The sequence below is a fragment of the Malurus melanocephalus genome, unplaced genomic scaffold (assembly GCF_030028575.1).
Source record: "Malurus melanocephalus ecotype Western Australia unplaced genomic scaffold, MMel_1.1 scaffold_94, whole genome shotgun sequence".
NCBI classification, from domain to species: domain Eukaryota; kingdom Metazoa; phylum Chordata; class Aves; order Passeriformes; family Maluridae; genus Malurus; species Malurus melanocephalus.
The window spans coordinates 356,289-376,065 of NW_026623326.1; the positions used below are offsets into that span (position 1 = coordinate 356,289).

Here is a 19,777-nt window from a genome sequence, read left to right on the forward strand (position 1 = left end):
ACTGCAGTGGGGGCATTGCTTTTGTGAAATAACTTGGTGAAGGAAAATAGAACACCCAGCACATCTGAACAGATCAGCACAGGTAACAACCATGTGAGCCTCTCACACTTGTAGAGATGCTGGCTTACTTAGGTCTGGCTCGTTAAACCTAAGTTATTTATTTTTCAGATTATAATATTTTTTAGCAAGTTGAGTAGTTGGCCTGTTTTATTTTTCCTTGTCTTTTGAATAGTCCATGGCAGCTTTACACTTCTTCTAAGCCATGTTGTCTGCAAGACAGTCTACTAACCAAGATTTATCTACATATTTACATTCCAGTTGCAGTAGACAATTCTATCTGAAAGACTCTTGCTGTCTAACTCAATGAGATGACTAATACTTATTTCTGTGAGTCTTCATTTGGTAAATTGTTTGAAACTTAAGTCATGCTAGATTAAAGGTAATCATAAATAATTGCAGGATTGATTACTTTTTTTTTTATTCAGGTATGTGAGTTCCTGAAAACCAGCTGTTACTGTAATAGTAATGAGCCATTACTATTTCTGATATTCAATTTATTTGCTGAAGCAACCATGGAAATTATATTTGCAAAGGTTGCAAGACCATACTCAGGCAAGCTTACATTTTGAACGAATATTTATGTTGATTTCTTTCTGAAATGCATCTGCACATGTCACAAAAATTTCATTTCCAGGTACTATTACAACCAGTAAGAGTTAAAAGACTACTCTCCTCTCTCCATTTAAGAAGATACGCAACTCTATAAAGCAGTCTCATGAACAACACTGTAACACATGTATTATTTTAACTTACTTGCCCCCTCCAATTTCTTGGCCAGAGCCATTCTGAACCAATCAAATATACTCCAATACTTGATGTGGTGCTGGCTCCATCCTCCCCACCCCAAAGTGACAGATGCCAGTCTTCCACACAGCACCACAACCTAAAAGTCATCTCACTCATGCCAGCAGGGTTCCACTGAAGTAACTGAGAGAAGAATTCAGCCCCTGGGGTTTGAGCTACAGCAGTGAGCCAGCTTCGACATCAGAGCGTATGCTTACCATAGTTTGATTACTGGGAGCAAGCAAAATCACCTGCCATAGACATTTTGATTTATGACTTGAAGAAAATGCTTTTAAAGTGTCACAGGAGAGAATGAGGGAAGCTAAAAGCTTAGCAGTTAAAAAAATGTGAAGRAAATAACGTGAAAAAGCAAGAAAGGGAAAACGTTTCTTACCACCAGCAGGATTAGCTGATCTGGATCCTTGATTATGAGGGCAGACCAAGGGACAGGCAAAAAGTGGATTAAAAGACAGCAAGACAATACAGCGTTCAGCATGCGGTTTGTGCTATACACAATACAGACAGATTAATTTACAAACATGTCACTCTGCAGAAGGCAGTGAGTTAATGTGCAGATGCAACTAAACTTCCCAAGGCTGACCAGCTTCTCAGCAAAATGTCAACCAAGACACCAAGCCCCAAGTTCTGATCTAAATTACCCCCCAACCCAGTCTGTGGAATTACAACATGGTTGTCCACTGTGTGGACATAGTGAATTTGGTCCTGTGACTGACTCATTAGATTTGAATTCATAAGTTATTCCACGCAATGTCTGGCTTAAAGATAAAGATCACATCTGGCTGGGCTAGGCCGAAAACTCTGCAAACTAGACCAAGGCAGCAGATCCAGAGATGACCATTCTAAATCTTCATAAGGCATTCTGTAGAAAAATTAGGTCCATAATCTTTGAAACTTTTAAAAAATATTTAACTATTCTTTAAATACTTCTGAGACTTGTCTTATCTGGTCATTTCCCACCAAACTAAGTTTAGGAAAAAGGTTCACTTCTGGCTTTGGATCAGTTTTAGGTTCAGCACATTAGAAATCAATTTACATTAGCATCCCAAAGGCCAAATATATCCTTATGACCTCAATGTAAAGATTTCCATTTGGCCTCATGCTCAATATACTAAGTCTTTCTGCAGTTCTCCCAGCCTAACACAAGGCTACAAACTGCTTTTTCATCCCTCCAGCATGACAGAGCAAAGCAATGAAAGAATGAACAAAGAAGGGCTTTCAAATAGAGGTACAAAGCAAGACAATTCCTCAGAACAGACAGGTCCTTCCACAAACCCAATCTTCTCTTATTCATCAGGCTGAAGGTCCTCATAACAGGGAGTTTCTCCCTCCCCCTAGCTCCTTTTTAAAGTCTGAGTGACAAAATTCTCCTYAGATACACATGACAAATATGCAGCAGCACCATATGTGTGGCTCCTAGGAGAAAACCATGCCTTGCCAGGAAGCCAGAGAGCRCAGATGTGTCATGTGAATCAAAGCAGAACCCTTTTTCCCATCTCTACACAAAATAGGTAATGTCCTATTTTCAACTGATGCCAAACCCCATTAATTTTAGACAGCTCACGTGTTCACACATACAGAAATAGTCACATAAGCAGAAGCTTGGCAGRGCAAGCAGTCAGCTACAGGCACAGGGGGTGTCTCAGCAGGACCCAGTGCCTGTTATTTAGAGCTACACATCACAGCRACATGAAATCCTGCTGCACAACTGGTTAAAAAAGGCAGCAACCAAGCACTGGGATTTGGGGCCCCTCTGTCAGCAGGAGCACACACTGGCTAGGTGGGGATCCATTTCACTACACATCCAAAGTGAGCCCAATTCTCTGCTGATCCTACTGCAATTCAAGAGAAATTATTAATAACTCTTTGTTCTGCCCCCCAGGAATAAAGCAATTCTTACGCTGGGACTGGGAAACGACTTTAGCGCAGCTGCGGCCTCGAGTGTCAGCAGGAGTTGAGGTGACGCTGGTGGCACTGCCAGAGCTCTGTCTCCTCGTACGAATCCGACCTGCAGGAATGCAAAAACCATCAGACTTAAAAAGTTTCTTACAAAGGCAGCAGCAGCGTCTAACACACTACACACACAATTACCCAGGGTACAAAAGAGCTTTATAGGGAGAGGCAACACCTTTCATTAGGCTGGCTGAGATGCAGGAGAGGGAGTGGAAACAGCCACAGTCTGTGAGTCCAAAACCTTCTTTGCTTTCTGTGATGCCATCAGCCAGTTTAATTAAAAAATATTACCTCTCTATAGCCTTTGCTTCTGTTCTATAGTAGCTTCTTTACAAAGGAACAATAAAAAATTTCAAGTCTCCTAAATGCAGCTTCCTGTATCAAATTATTACTTTCTGACAAGGTGATCACCCTTGCAGAGACAGATGTGACAGATGCCCTCCCAAGTTCCATCGCTGGGATTTCCAGCTAGCTGTCAGGTGTTTTATATCCTGCTCCACCTGTGCAGGCTGGCATGCTCTCCTGTGACAGTCTGTCACCGCAGTCTGACCACACTTTTATTTCAGGCTCATTGAATTTTGCCTGCTGTTTACAGGTCCCTCATATTTATCCAGAGATCAGTGTAACTTTACTTGTAATGGAGAGCCCTATTTAACACAATCAATGCTGAGGAAAAGAGTCTGGTGCCTTCTCTTTATTTAAGCAGAGAATGGAGTGTTAAACAGAGAGTGTTCTTGGTCCTTGTTCTGTCCTTTCCTCATGAAAAAGCCACAGAAATTTGAGCTAGGAAAGCTTACAGGGTCATCGGATCATCCCCTTCCTGGGGCAGGGCTGTTTCCTACAGAATGTTCTTTCCAGTGCTAAGATCCAATTATCTGTCTCTAGTTAATGGGAAAGAAATGATAATTAGGAGCAACACAAAGAAAGCCTCCATCAGTACTTTTCAACACATCAGTTCTTAGCCAAATCTGAAGTTTTTTCTCAGGACTCATGCCAGTGCTATCCTGCATTCAGAGGATGACTTCAAGTTTCAGGCACAACAATGAAAGGAAAAAACCCACAGCAGGTAAGAGGAGAGTCTAGACAACTGCACCCACTGTTTACAGATACTCATCTCCTGCCCTCTGTCTCCACCATAAGCACACAGAAAAATATGAACAGGGCGACAAACACTTCCCAACCAAAAAAACCCACTTCACATAAGGCACACATGCAGGACAAGACAATGGCAAGCAGCCCAGACAGAGCAATTGGGAGCTATGTTCCTTCTCTGAGCTCTCAAAATATTCATAACATAGTCTGCAAGCTTCTGCTAGACACAAAGTGACAAGGAGATGCTTAACTTGGAGAAGAAAGGCTAAACTGGTTTGCAAGGGAAAAAGTTTACAAGACAGCTCTACTTCAAACCTCTCCACCATCGCTTTAAAACAGCTCAGTAGGCAAAGTAAAGGTATGTACATTCAAACAATTGTTTATAAACAAGACATGGAAGAAATCATCAGCATAAAACTGGGAAAACACAAACAAAACATTTTAACCACTGGCTCAAGTGAACAAGCTCTGAGAACACCCATGTGGGTCCAACAGCCATGAAAGTGACTGCTGTGTCTTCTTTACCACCAGCAAGGCTGCACATTGCTCTGCTCCGGGGCACACCTTACAAAGGGTCAGCATGATGGCAGCTCTAGAGCTCTCTGCCTGCCCAGTCCCACCCCATGCATGTTTGGTGAGCAGAGCCACTCTGTCACCTGCTAACAAGGTATGGACCCAAATCCCAACTCAAGGAAGGCAGACATGGGGAAAGAGGCAGACAGACATCGTGCTCCTCTCAGAGGCCTCAAGGTTTCCCTTCCTTTCTATCAGGAGGGCATCACAGTAAGACATGAAGTTAAAGCTAAGCAGTCTTAGGAAGCAGTAATGGAATTCATTTACATCCTTCCAGATGGCCAACAAGAGGCCTTGGCATTGCAGAAGTCCTTGGGGGAAATCAAGCTGAAATTCAACATTACACACAGTAACAGGCAGTACTGGAATACACATTTAGTGATGTGCATGGGCCAAGAATGGGTGAGAAGGGACTGATGTCTCCTCCTCTTACACAACAGCAACTTAAAATCCTCCAATTCCTGGATTTTTCTGCATCTACAAAAGCCTTTTTTCCCCTTGCATCTTCATCAGTATGTGACTAAGATGGGGAAAACTGGGACAATATATGTGACTCTTCCACCTTAAGAAATACAAAGCCTAAAATAATACATAAGGTCAAAGTGAGATTAGTATCTGAAACCAAATCTAGAAGCTTTAAAAAATACCACAGAACTAATGCGTCAAACTTAATTAAGATATGATTATCAGCAGGATTGGAAACAGAGAACTTGGCTCTATTTTGAAACCCCCAAGGGCCGGTGGACAGATTCCTACCAACTTCAGCAGTTTCTGAATGAATGAATGTATGCCCAGGAACAAAATTCTGCTTCCTTCTGGACTGGTACATTTGCACATCGATTTAGGCCTATTGAGTGTCAGAGAGAACAGTGTGAGACAAGTTGTTCTTCCACAGAAGGAACTGAATCTCAACTCTAAGACTGGTTTTCTCATCCTTTCAAAAATGCTGACAAGCATCTGAACGAACACTGCACCAGACTTGCACAGTGCAAATGGATTTTACTATATATTATATTAAGCACATCATGCATATATAATAGTTAATCTATACATCATGAATGTGCCTTCTACATTATCCCAGGAACTTCATTTGCAACCAAGTGTCTTCAATCACATCCAAGACCTCTTTGCACGTAGGACTATGTGTGTGGCTTTATCACTCTAACCCAGACAGAAAAATTAATTGCAAGCAGGACTGGAAATAACGTATCTAGTAAGTTTAGACTTTTCTGTTGTTCTTAAATTCAAGCGAACACCTCCCCTCCCAAAATTTCTTCGCTTTCAAGTGGGTTTGTCTCCAAATCTAGCTCAAACTGAAGATGTAGCAATCCATATTTCATAAACATTCTTTTTCTGCTGCTTTTAACAGCATTATTGCATCCTAACAACAGCACAGCAAGGGAACAGATAAAGACTGCCCCAACTAGTTTCCAAAAACCATAAAAAAGCCCTTGATCTGAATTTGACATGTGACACATTGCTGTTGGTACAGCAGAAAAGATTTTGCAAGACTCCATATAAATGCTTTGTGTTAAGAAAGCATTTCTGGATATTTTAGGAGGCTTTGGTTTTATTTTTCAAAGTTATTGTCATTTTTACAACAATGGCTCAGAATCAACCCTGAAATGTCTAACAAATGCCTAAACCTATGAAGGTTGTTTTTGGGTTTTTTTCAGAAAAGGAACAAGTGAAGGAAGATTCCAAGGTAACATTCGTGCTTTCCAAGAGACTTCAGCTGGCAGGTTGCTCTGAGCCCTCTAGGTGGATACTGCAGCAACACCACTTCCCAGGGCTCAGAACACTCATAAACTTTATGGCATTCAGTCTGTGTATTACACTGAAGAAAATGGTTTTCAAACAGTCTATAAATGGTACATAACAGCTCCACAACTCAGTTTAATCAATTCCATGCTGTGAATAGTGACACCTACAACTGCACAAGTTATACATGGGAGCATTGGGACAATGATGGTCTCTTCAGAGATCAGGTTAATGCATTTAGGTTACCCGGCACTGAGGATTTTGGCCCACTTGGAGAAAAATGTTCCTGAAAGAGTCTCTAGGATCCCGAAGCTGTATCACTGCTAAATGATACATGGTCATGGGAGATGCACAGAGATCAATTAAAAACATGCTTTATAGAGAAATCTTTACAAAACTTTTTACAACCACCACTGGAATGGTTTCTATGCGTATTTAGCATTTGTCCAACAACAGAAAGACCTCTGACTCTGCTGTCCCTGAGAAACACTCGATCCTCACAGGAAACCATGAGGCTGTGCTGCCTCTGGGTTTTGTAGAATTCCCTCCAAAACAGAGGGCTCAGTGAACAACAGTCACTCCACTTTRCCCTACACAAACAAACACAGGCAAATCAACTCAGCACTTGCAAAGGGATAGACCAAGACAAGTAAGAAACCCACTGCCTGAACAGTTCCACAGAACATACCATAGTCCGGCATCACTTTGAATCGCCCTAAAGGACGAGCTTTAAGGCAGAGGAAAAAACAGGAATGGCAATTTCTTTAAACTTGGATTATTTCCAAAGCCTTTGATAATGCACTCAAGGTGTCCACCTGAGCCTATCTGAACCCTACTTGATTTCCTTTCTTCTGAATACTAAAAGTTTCTAAAATTGTGCCACCGATTGCAAATTTCTGATTTTGTTTTAAACTTGCCAGTCGCAGTTCAAACCAGCAAYTGTGCTTTCCCTTTTGCAGAATGGCTTGTCTGATGGCCTTGAATTTATGCTTGCTTTGAAGAAAAGATAACAAATGCTCTGAGCCATTCTTCTGTAATGGAAGTCAGTATTACACACCCTTTTAAAATATTCCTTGAAAAGCCATTTCATGATAAAATAAGCAGAAACTTTTGCAAGGTTTCCCTTTAATCAGGTATAACAAACATGACACAAGTGCCACTTCACTAGCACTAGCTCTAAAGATTAAGACTTTAGGATAAAGGTTTATCTCTTTTGAACTTTCTGTGCATAAAGCCCTTAATGAAATTCAACAGATGCCCACACATGAAGGGTCTGGGCCATCAAGGCATTCCTGTGCACTGCATGAAGACCTGCACAACTCTCACTGGTACAGACTCACCTMCCTTTCCAGGAGGAAGTGCATTTCAACACTATCTGCCAACTGGGATGTCACAACTTAAAACCAAAGSACTGATAATCATCTCTGAGTTGGCATTCCTGTCACTGGCATCACCTATTCTGTCTTGCTCATTTTTTTGAGCTGCCTGACTCCAAACCAAACCACTGAGGAGAACCAAGGGCAAAGCAGACGGGAACTGCCAAATCCACACAATGCTGGCTCCTGGCTGAGGGGAATGAGAATTTTACAATGTAGCTACAGAAAGCCATGATGGGAACCAGACTGCAGATTTAATGTCAAGCTAAACCACACAAAAAGACACAGGGTGTTTCTCTTAAATTGCTTACTGGTGACCTGCAAAAAACCCAAAACAAATTAAAGGGGCATGAGTAGTTGACACTTCTGCTTTATGTTTTGTTTCCTCCTGTATTTCCAGAGCAAGAGGATGCTTTTCTCTTCTTCCACCCTCTTAGTTTTTAYATTTATGTCAAGAATACAAAGTTTTGTCTTTCCTGTAGTTCCTGACTCAATTTGCAAGATCACAGGGCTGGCAGAAGACCTTACTCAGCTTCATCATTCACTGAAGGTCACACTGAATCCTGAATAAAGGGTTTTTTCTCCCTGAACTATTTCAAAGGAAAACTAAGATGAAGAGTTTCAAACAGTGATTAAACTCATTCTCAAAATACTATGGCTACAGTGTACTGTGTAGTTTTAATTCTCCCTGATCCTCCTTCTCAAAAAAAAGTGAGAATCCTATGGCAAAAAGAAGATATAAGATTTGGTATTTAACACTTARGGCATAGCAAACTCAATTTCTGAATTTCTGAAAGTTCATCACAATCTTCCCTGCCCCCCAAGCAACTTGCTGGTTTCTATTACAGATTTTTACCAAGTCAAATCTGCTTCTAATTGAAAACAATAACCAAGCCCCCCCCTTCTGCATTATGACAAAAAAGTATTTAATAAAACTAAAAACAGAGGTTTTCCACACGACAGCTGTTGTAACAGGCRTCCACAAACATTACAGCCAAGGAGAGGATTAAAAGCTGCATAAGGTATATCATATAAAACATTAAACCATCAACATTCCAAATGTAGGCCAAAAAYAGAAAGGTTTCAGAACCAAGAAGAAAGGAAGAAGAGAAAAGGGTCAAAAATTAAGGAAAAAAAAGTAATAAAACAGCTCAGTTATTACAACAACTTGGAATTTTCACCCAACTCAGGACTGAGAAATTCAGATTTCAGGCCAACTTCACATCCCTTATCACTGACAGATCACAAAGCACAAACACTTCCTGCTCAAGACGCAAAGGTCAGTTCATCTTTCAACATTAAGTACCATTTCCAAAAATGGTAGAGACTTTTCCCTCTAAATAATAAATCAAGGCTTCGCTAATAGTGAGGAAAGTAACACAGATGTCACAACAGCACAGTGGCATTCCTCAGACCACCACATCCAAATACAAGCAGCCATCAAAGATATGAGCACAGTCCCACATGACAGTAATAGATCCCTTGAAAAGAGAYTTGCACTGGGAAAAAAAAGGCTTTGCTGGAGAGTGTGCTATCTTCATTCTGTGTAGAAAACATTCTTGTTTTYAACTCCTGTCTACCTCAGAAAAAGTGATGTCGCAGTGATCGTTTTTTTGATGGAGAAATAAGAAATAAAGAACAAGTTTTGACAATGAGCCAGAAAAACAGACTGGGATCCTTCCCAAACCAGCAGGCTCAGTGTTCTAGTGAAAAAAGCCTTTCCTCCAACTGTCTTTGGTGTAAGCCATCTCACTCAGACAGTTAACAACAAAAAGAGAGGGCTCAGGTTTAAAGAGGGTGACTACATATTCCTTCCCTAGAGATCATTGTTTACTGTCCTCATTTTTCTGCCATGTGATCATCTCATTCAATTCTCTCACTGCCCAGTCTCTTCCCAAAAGCATTTGGCAGTTGTGACCTGAGCTTTGGATGGAAAAACACAGCAAACCTTAACACATCAAGGAGAAAAGAAATCAAAAGCCTTGTGTTGTTTTGGGGGTTTTTGGTTATTGTTGGGGTTTTTTTTTTTTTAGTCTGTACACAGGTCACCTTCAACCAAAAGCAGTGCTTTAAATAGAGAAACCCAYGTACAACTTAGTGACCAGAGTCATAAAAGCAGACTGATGGATACTAGCAGGGAGGAGCTCGAAGAGAAAGTGAAGAATACCCCATGGCATCAAAATGAGCAGGACAACCATGCAACACTTCATGCAGGTCACCAGTGAACATGGATGAGAACCAGGTAACACTTTGAGAACAGAGACCAGGTAGGGTAGTACGACTGTGGACACATCTCAGTTACACAGAGAGACTGCTTACCCTCGTTTTTACTGGTAGTACCATCTTTAGGCAAATTAAAGAAAAATAAGGAAAGGGTTAATAGGGAAAAACCAGTAACATCAACAGAAGTGGGCACTAYATATTAGCTACATAAATATGCAAAAAAAATTAATACAGTTAGAGAATGAAAAAGTTTGACCAAGCAGCAAATCAAACCTTGATGTATCAGAYGAAAACACTTGCAGGTTTTTCCCTCCTGCAACAACCAACCTTTGCCCAACTCCATTTTTGTTGTTTGCCTTACAATTACTCTCAAGGGAACGTGCAGGTGATAAATGTCCCTCCTAGCTCAAAAGGAAGCAGGATCCTTCAGGAGCAGCCACGTTTGCATCACTTTGAGTGAATCTGCTGCTTTTCTCCTGCAGGCTGATTTAAGAACAAGACTGACACTGGATTCAATATCTCGGCTTCAAGGACCAAGTCCGTTTTAGGTAGATACTTTCTCCCTCTTCATTCTTCCTGGTGACATAAGACTTTCTGAAGGCAGTTTAGCTACCGAAGACAGAGTGCAGCACAAGCCAAAAGAGGCTGCATCTCTAAGTCCACTAWCATGTCATCAACTTCACATTCTGCAATTACGCTGCCACGGCAATGCATCTCTATCTTGAACCAAGTAGGAACAATTTAGATCAGAGTAAGAATTCAACTTCTGAACTGAATATAACCAACATATCTAAGCCAAGGCAAAACATTTCAGGTATGAAAGAAACCTGTCTGAAAAAGGAATCCATAAAAACCATCCCTATATAATTCACCACTTACATTTTGACAGAATAAAGAGCAAATGCCCTACATTAAGAAGAAGAAAYTCCTCAACCAACTCAGTGAAGACAATGTACACAGCTTAAATCAAGGCACAGACTCCTGAGTTTCTCCCCTGTTGTAAATGTAAATCGATGACAAGTCTGGGATTAGAAMAGTAAGAAACCAGCAGAATGAGAAATGAGCTCAGATGACAGCTCTGCTCACAACAGAGATGAAGGTCAGCAAATACAGTGTCAATCACTGCCCTGCATTTCCTCCTCCATGACTCCTTTGACAGCAACTCCAGGAAAGATTCAATGCAAAGGTGGTTCTAAGGAACCCTGAGACACCTGAAGGCGATACACAATGCTCTGAGGGAATAATGTGACACGTGGCTGTAATCCAAAGAGTCAGCATAAGGAACAGATACTCTTATCCTGTCCAGTGACACAGCGAGGCTGACCTCCTCTGCTTCTCTATCCGTCTCTTTTGTGAAACAGAAAGGAAGCAAATTCAGCTATGATGCACTATTCAAAGCATAAAACAATTAATGGAAAACCAGTTTCAGGAAAGGAGGGAAGGAGAAGAAGGAAAAGAGACAGGGGAACATGTCAAAAGGAACTGAGTAGTATTTTCCTCAGCAACATCCCAGAACCATAGTATGTTCTGCTCTTCCCCAGAAAGAAGAGTGASACGCAGATTATTACACAATTCAAAGCTGTTGCTTCAAGCCAGTTCTGCTGTATTTTTGTTTTCCTTAATCCCAAAGGGCAAGAGATCACACACTGATCCTGGAGAGCTGGTAACTATCTGAGGTATGTTCTTCTAGTCAAGTTTATTATTCCAATAAAACTGCGAGGCACCTTGTGCTACTAAAGAACACTACCTGCGAGAGTAGAACATGTAGATTTACCTAGTGATGCGTATGACCCTGGGGGCAAGGCTGCAGCAGAACTGAAGGGGGTGGATGCTCCAGAAGACGTCACTTTTGACTTGGCACTAGCTGCTGCATTCACATCGACGTCACTGCGGGATCGCTGCAGAGATCCTGGTGTTGACACAGATTTTGTACTTACTGTAGATGCTGCAGATGGGAGTGGGAGATCCAGAATAAAGAAGATTAATTTTTTGAGCTGTGTGCTTCAAAGAGCCTGACAAGCAGTTTAAAGTACTATTTTTAACACTCCCTGCTGGCACTGAAATACCTCAACTAAGAATGCTTTATCAGGGCAATGTGGGCTTCCCCACACTGCCTGCAAAGATATTTCATCAGTGCTGCCCTGATGCTGCCTCTAAGAACTTTATCAGACACAAGCCTAAATGAAAAGATCAAAAAGGCTGTCAGGCCAGTAAAGAGAAATTTCTAACAGAATCTAGATGGGAAAGTTCAACCACAGTATCCATCACTGGCTTGTGAGAGTTGCTGGCCAAAACAGACCTGCAGGTCCTTCAGTCCAGGTTCTAATAACTTCCTTCCCAACACCTCATCTTCTCGTGAGGATCGTTGTTCCCATCACTTGTTGATGCTCACCCTCTTAAGCATGAAGCTTGACTACTTGGCTGCAAGCAAACATGCATTTGTGTGCACAGTTAAGTWGGTTACACAACAACATCTCCTTGAATCAAAGGTCTCAGCAGGGTGTAGTTATAGACAAACCAGCCAGAACCCARCCTTGGTCAGGTGAAAAAAGGCAGCTTATCTTCTACCAACAAAGCTTTTTCTATTACATTCTGTATTGAAATGTATTGTTTAGATTACAGTATGCATTTACTTAGGACAGAAAAGCTGCACCTAAATATTCCATCTTACAAAAAAAAAAGATTAGCAACGAGATGGAATGTAACAGTGTCGGATTTGTGTGCAAACACCTCCAGTAAGTGCTGAAACCAGAGAGAATAAATAACAAAAAATTATAAAACTGAAGGCAGTATTAGACTATATATCCCTGCATATCTTAGCATCAGCAGCAGTTTATTCAAGCTATCACACAGCTAAATATACCCTTGCTAAAAYCTTCAAGGCTTTTTAGGCTTCCCCTCAGGTTTAAGAAATTAATGATTTACTCACTTCTTTTAAAAGCATTATTTTTTCAGCAAATGATGCACAGAACATGGTATAAAACCCAAAAGTAATTAAAATTTCTGCATTCTGAGCTGCCATTTTAGGGAGCAGTAAACGGTGATCAAAGTTGGTTTTTRTGTATCACAATGTCACATTTCCTCAGCAACACCTAAGCACATTTTTCAGCTCGTGTTCTCACCTCTAGATGTAGTACTTCCAGTAGGACTTCTTTTGGCAGAAAATGGACGGCTGGAAGTTAATACAAGCATTTATTAAAACAAAACCAGTTGTTTCACGGTATTTCACAGTCATCAAAAGCAGTACAATTCTGTTCCCTCAGAACACAATTGGGTTTATAGGAAAATAATTTATATGCAGGAATAAACTACCAAAACTTGTTGTTTAAGAATAAATACAACACCACTGGGAAATTATTTATGTAAGTATTAAGAATTAGTATTCACATTAATGGTGCAAAAAGATATTTTTAAGAACACTTCTCGTAGATTTAAAAATCTCCACCAGTAAATTTAAACTAGTAAGTTATGGGTATTTTTCATAWAGGTCTTACACATAAATCACAGACRTTTCAAGCCTAAATTGACTGTATATCTGAGAGTAGCTAAAATATATACATTCAATGGAAGATTCAATGGAAGAATCACATATTGACTTCGCAGTTACAACTCAAGTTTAATTTAGTCATTTTTTTTCTCTTGTATGGAAAGACACAGACTTATATCTCTAGGATTAATGCTAAATGCAGAACTTCAATCTAAGCACTATTTCAAGCACACCCGAAAGGAATAACTAACAGTATCTGCTGAGCACAAATAGCTTCCTAGAAAATTATTTATGGAGTCAAGATAATTATTATATTTTTTTAAAGCCAGTAYAGGGTTTTGCTGGCTTTTAACTTTCACACAGCATTAGGTAAAATATAATTTAAAGAAAATATATATATACACATATATGTAGGAGTAATCAAGTGCAGAGTCCCAATAATAACCAGATGAGACAAAGCAATGTGATGGCTCCCTTCAATTCCATGGAGCTGTCTGTCAGCAGTTGTTTAAATGCAGAGGTAGTGACACAGAAAGCCTTACTTGAGACTCTCCTGGGAGCTGGAGGAGGAGCGATCTGACTGTGGCAAGGACACGATGCTGTCCGAGTTCTTCAAATGGGACTGCAGGGCCTTCTGGTAGGAAGACTCCAAGGTGTGGTACAAATGCTCTGCCTCTCGGCTGAAGTGACTGTGGAAACCCCAGTAGCACCTGGAAGAAAAGGCACAGCACTGTGAACGAGTCCTTGTCATGTTTTATGGGGCTGTGGAGCAAAGGCACAGCCAGAGGCCGTATCACTATTGCCATCAGTGGGCTTGTGGGCCCASTCATTTCAAAACCCACTGCCATAACATTTAAGACAGACCACTGTTTTCAACCCRTTGTATTGCTCAAACAGCTGCACAAAGGACAAACCAAATGAAAGAACCATTTGGTATATTAGCTGTAAAAACACAAATAGCCAACAAAGCTTTATTGGGGAGGAAACCCTCCTCCCTCCAGCTGCCTGCTGTATACAGGAGACTGCACACCCAGCAGACTGACACTAGTTTGGGACTGGCTATGCAATAGCTGCTCCAAAAAATGCCAAAGGCAGAACACACATGCATRGGCCTGATTCAGGAGCACCCGCTGCTGTTTTCTTCCTAAACTTTAACAAACAGCTCTCCAAGAATGCTGCAGAGACAAGGCTCTGTACTGAATTGAGGCTGTTGACTGTCTTTTTTGGAAAGAAACTACAAGAAAAAGGAAAGACATGCTCACATGGACTTCAAATCAGTRCCATGCTGAAAATAAAATAAAAGAGCATTTTAGGATGAGGAAAGAATTCCTCTAYGGTCCAAACCTCCCGATGGCTAAACACCATTCACTCTTGGCACAAAGGAGATGAAGACTCTCAGTACTTTTCAGAGGGCAACTAATGGGCAGTTTAAGAGTAAGATCATTAGCTCAAATGAATCAAAAATTGTTTCTGTGTGACAGTCAGTCCTCGGAGAAGCCACACGCATTCTCGTATCGCTAGAAGAAAACAAATTTCTGTCTCACAATCAGCCACACTGCTATTTAATAAACATGGGAAGAGAGAATTAAGCATGCTCTCTGAAGTCCCATGCCATTCTCCTGGCTGTCTATTCAGCTTAACTAGTCACCTGCTGTGAAGTCTCAGTGACTACTGTAATTTTCAGTGATGGACATGCTGCCTTTCAAACGGATTTAAGCAGTCCCACTGTGAAACACCAATGTTTACAACACAGCATTTAGATTAATAAAATTTACTGTTTATTGTTTTCATGTTTTGCACCATCCTCTCTCTCCAGAAAAATGTTCCTGTGGTGTTCCGTAGAAGAGCATGATCTTGGTATATCAGCATACTACTGTAAGTGTGATCACATTAATGGAAAGGTGTAAGATCTTCAACAGAAGAAAATTAATTGCAAATACTAAAATTTCCTATAGATCAACACAAATATTTTTTTCAAAGTCATAAGACACTACTTTAATTTAGGATACTATTTAGCAGTGGACTAGCATAAGTCAGGAGTAGCAAGTAACAATAGAATAGACTATTTCAGTTGGATGGGACCTGCAAGGAACATCTAGTCCAGCTGCCTGGTCAATTCAGAGCTGACCAAAAGTTAATCTCTGTCAAGGATATCGTCCAAATGCCTCTGAAACACTGACAGGCTCAGGGCATTGACATCTCTCACTGGAAAAGGCAGCCTTTTCCAGTGTCTGACAACCCTTTTGGTAAAGAAATGCTTCCTGAAGTCCAGTCAGAACTTCACCTGGCACAGTTTTAAAGCATTCCCACTGGATCGCAGGAAGATCTCTGTTTCCCCTCCTCAGAAGGCTGTACAGAGCAAATCAGAGGTCACCCCGCAGCCCCTTTTTTTTTTCCACCAAATGTGAAGTCAGGAGAGTGTATCTTGTCTGGATTTTTGTCTCAACCATRCAATACCACTGACTCACAAAACAACAGACGCAAAGAAGGGGAGGAAGAAGAGACACCAACAACAGTTTCCACTTACTTTCTTGCCTCTATCCTGGCTTCAGAGTCTGCATCATGAATTCCCTTCTTTATTGTTTCAGCTAACACTGATATGTGTCTGAAATAAGAAAGAAAACATTATCCAGCAGTTCAGAAAGATGTGCCACACTCATAGACAAAGGACTAATTTGATTTTGCCTTGGTCTCTGAGAACAAACAGTTCATCACATCCTTCCATTTCCATCAAGGATCCTTTGTGACCTTTATWTATTTTTTCTTACAAGTCACTTTTATTTCACTCACACTGCTGTCTAGGAAAGAGCAAGCAGCATTCTTCATAGGTCTTTACTTAGCTATCCAAACTGTCTGGATTCAAGAACACTCTCCTAAGCATTAAACAGCTTTGTGCAGTCTAGGGCTAAGGAACTTGTGTCCCAGTCTCTCCTCCCACAATTACTTTAACTGGTCATCAGTTTCAAGTAACATACAACTCCCAGAAGATCCTGATAAGACATGCAGGAGCCTTCACCTCATCATCTCACTTCATGGTACAAAAGGAAAAAAAATCATTAAACAAAATTCTTGTGTTCACAGATTTGGTCAGCCTGCTTTGCCAAGGCTGGTGTAAGAAACAGACTCAGCAAACTCYGACAGAACTACAAGGGAAAATATTATGTGGCCATACATGGGTTTTTTGGTGGTAAAATCATCTCTACTACAGTTATCTAGCATCTCCTAAATGATCCCTTCTCCAGAATTAACACCCCCAGGTAAGCAGGAGAGCGCAAACCCACTTAYATTCAGAACTTACCTTTCTAAGGAGTGTGTTTGCCACTCCTGYAACAGCAAGTCTAAAAATTCAAAGCAGCGCCTGAGAAGAGAGAGAGAAGAAATGTTAATTTTAAGTTTACAGGGGAGCACTGGCTTTGCCATGCCTGATTCTAAGCAAGAGCCATCTTTGGTTAGGAAGCTTTTTGAGACATCAAAATCCAGTGTTGACCCCAACAAAAACATCAACACCTCTAAAACCACCATTAATAAACAGTCTGAAGTATTAACTGGAAGCAGCTCACTATAGAGAAGCCTGAAGAGAGGGACTGACATAAAAATCCCAGAATCTTCCCTTTTCATTAAACAGGATATAGGCCCAGAAGATTCATGCTTATACTCTGTCCCTATTAGTCCAGGCTTCTCACAAAAAATTCACAGTTAGTTTGATGTGGGGACAAACCTTTTTGACTTTAATCTCCCTTCCTCAATTCAAGAATCTTAAGACACAAGTGTGTTGAAATGTGTTCAATTATCACCAAATGCAGCAACCACAAAGCCCTTCCTTCTGCCTAAGCAGAAGAGAACCATATACAGTTAATATATATGGATGAGGCAAGAGTCTCCCAGTGAGGYAGTGGACTAAAACACTTAGATTTTAAGTGCAGAGAGGACTGTTAGCACATTCAGCCCAATTTCCCTTCCACCTGATGCTTTCACATAAGACTAATTTACTGGCTCAAAGAAAACAAGTCACCATAAAGCYAGGAGTGGGGAATAGGAATGGGTCTGTAAAAAAGTCAGTATGTTGTTATAATAACATGTAAGCACACAAAGTAGTTTAAAAACCATTTATCAGTGGAAAAATGCCTTTTCCTCTCTGCAGTGATGCAGTTTATATAGGATAGCTGACTTTTAATTTGAACTCAAATCATGGAGGAGAATGAGATTCATGTTATGATAAGTAAGTGCATGTTTCAACCCTTTTCACAAATAACAATAAATACATTCATACTTTCAGAAAGAACATATGAACCTATTARCTAGTAAAAAACAGTAAATGTAAACCAAATTCTCACCTTCTAACTGCAACAGACTTGGAGGTACAATTACTGGTTATGATGGGTATTAAMCGAGGGATGTGCGTGTGCTGGAAGWAAACAAACAAGGAGAGGAAATCTTTACACAACAATCCCATAGAATGAAAGACCTTTCCTTCAGCCACCTGAGCTCAGTATTCAGATACTTATTGCTGTTCACTTCTTAAAAACAACTGCTAGATAAAGCAACACTAACAGATATGGACATATTTTTAWTATTWAAAATATTTAATAATTTATCTAAATTTAGTTAATAATTTAATTAAAATACTGTTAACAGATACTTGATTTTCTTCAGAAATGACACTCCGTAGTGAGYTAAAGAGCTGAAGTCACTGCAAGAGGATCTAAACTGCAGTGCTGACAACTTGAGAGACATCAGGCTACCTACAGCTTACTCAATAAATCACTAAGCAGAAGTCACCTCTGTGAACTAACAGTTTTGGGAAACRTGGACAGTCTGTGAGGTATTTTAGAGCACAATTAAGAAGATGAGTCTGTGCTGCAAAGTTGGTCTAAAACCCTTTCAAAGAAAAACGTTTGCTCAGCTCTTAGAGGGATGGAAATATCCTGCCCTGCAAAAAGAAGCATTTCTCCTACTATTTTGGCAGAGCTTAACGAGCATCATCTGAACAAGGGTGCGTGACGTTCGAGACAGCCAAGCCCAGCACTATCAGAAAAGTAGATTAGGCACTTAATCTAATTTTCATTGCAGCAGCATTCATATTTCATCAGAAACACTGCAGTATTTGGAAATAAAAACACTATTCTCTTTTGGTGAATACTTACTCGAATGATTAATCTAACTGCTACAACACCAGAAGTAGCCATGACTTTGGCACTATTTGGAATTAGATTGAAAATTGTTGGCATGATGGCTTCTGCCCCATGGTCAAACTTGTTTCCCAGAACTGATGACAAATGTCTGAAAAACAGAATGAAGTCATGCTGGTAAGTGAGCTGAAGATTGAGCGAGTCAGACTCGCACAGAACATCTGACATAAGCACATCTGACATCTCAATCTTTACAACTGTCACCTCCTCTCCAATTCCAAAGGACAGATAACACCATGTTTCAAAAAAACAGCTCCTTTCATTTGAAACTTGTGTTCTGTATTCATGTGAACACTGAGAAACAGTAAGGTCAGCATAAAATAAAGTAACTAACACAGCTAAAAATTTATTATCAAACAAATGGGATCAAGTCGATAGAATATTTTTTGGTTTATATTACAATTTCTCTGAAGCTCCATATTTTGCCTTAATATGCACAATTTTTTTTTAGATGTCAGAAGCACTGCAGCACCCTTTTTCTTGAAGTATTTCACAAAGGCTAGACCATCAGAAATAAAAACTAGCTCGATYTGAACCAGAACAAAATATAAACGTTTTCAACCTTATTGTTCAATCCTTCCCTGCTTGTGCATGAAGGCATGGCTTGCTCATTCATTCTGTGTATTCCACATCAGCATTGTTTAATACTCAGGAACATGGTCTGGCAGAAATTCAATTAGCAGCCTACATGGATGGGGTTTGGAACAGATACAGAAAAATCATGTTCTACTTTTAACTATGGAGCACTAACAGCACAACCTGCATCCTAATTGTGTTTTAACCACTGCCTGTTCTTTTTCTTCTATATCACATTTCAAGCACACTTAGAAAAGAAACTTACCCCAATGTGATACAAGCCTCTCGCACTACTTGAGACCGCAGGTCTTTAGCAGATAATTTAAATGCTCCATCCAAAAGTCTTAAATGCTGGAAGAAGTTATCATACTCTGCAGCTCCAGCCAAAAGTAAAGAGCGGATCTTTTTCAACTGTTAGGAGCATAAAAGAAATCAGTGACTGTTAAACAGCAGTAAATAAAAGGACAGTTATGTTAAGGAACGACACCTGGCTCCAGGATCCTTGTACAATTTTCTTTAACACGCATTAAGGAACTCAATTCTTGATATCCAAGCAATTCTTTTTTTTCCTATCCTATATTCAAGGTTAGTTAATGTGCTAAAGTACAATRAGATAAACACCTTTGTTAACTTACAGAAATCCAGAAGTGTTGCACACAGTTACTCAAATTGCATAGTGAATAACC

The 19,777-nt window shown here is 40.2% G+C and overlaps 1 protein-coding gene across 9 annotated transcripts in view; it reads right to left on the reverse strand.

Annotated features, from left to right (window-relative positions):
* Nucleotides 1-19,777, reverse strand: part of CLASP1 (cytoplasmic linker associated protein 1) — a 165,712-nt gene that overhangs the window by 66,610 nt on the left and 79,325 nt on the right. For all 9 annotated transcript variants that reach the window (XM_057368539.1, XM_057368546.1, XM_057368537.1 and 6 more), the window contains 9 exons: nucleotides 19,357-19,502; nucleotides 18,471-18,606; nucleotides 17,661-17,731; nucleotides 16,625-16,684; nucleotides 15,854-15,931; nucleotides 13,869-14,036; nucleotides 12,962-13,011; nucleotides 11,614-11,784; nucleotides 2,762-2,869 (listed from right to left, as the gene is read on the reverse strand). In XM_057368539.1, the coding sequence (XP_057224522.1) occupies nucleotides 2,762-2,869; nucleotides 11,614-11,784; nucleotides 12,962-13,011; nucleotides 13,869-14,036; nucleotides 15,854-15,931; nucleotides 16,625-16,684; nucleotides 17,661-17,731; nucleotides 18,471-18,606; nucleotides 19,357-19,502 (988 nt within the window). The remainder of the gene's footprint in view (nucleotides 1-2,761; nucleotides 2,870-11,613; nucleotides 11,785-12,961; nucleotides 13,012-13,868; nucleotides 14,037-15,853; nucleotides 15,932-16,624; nucleotides 16,685-17,660; nucleotides 17,732-18,470; nucleotides 18,607-19,356; nucleotides 19,503-19,777) is intronic.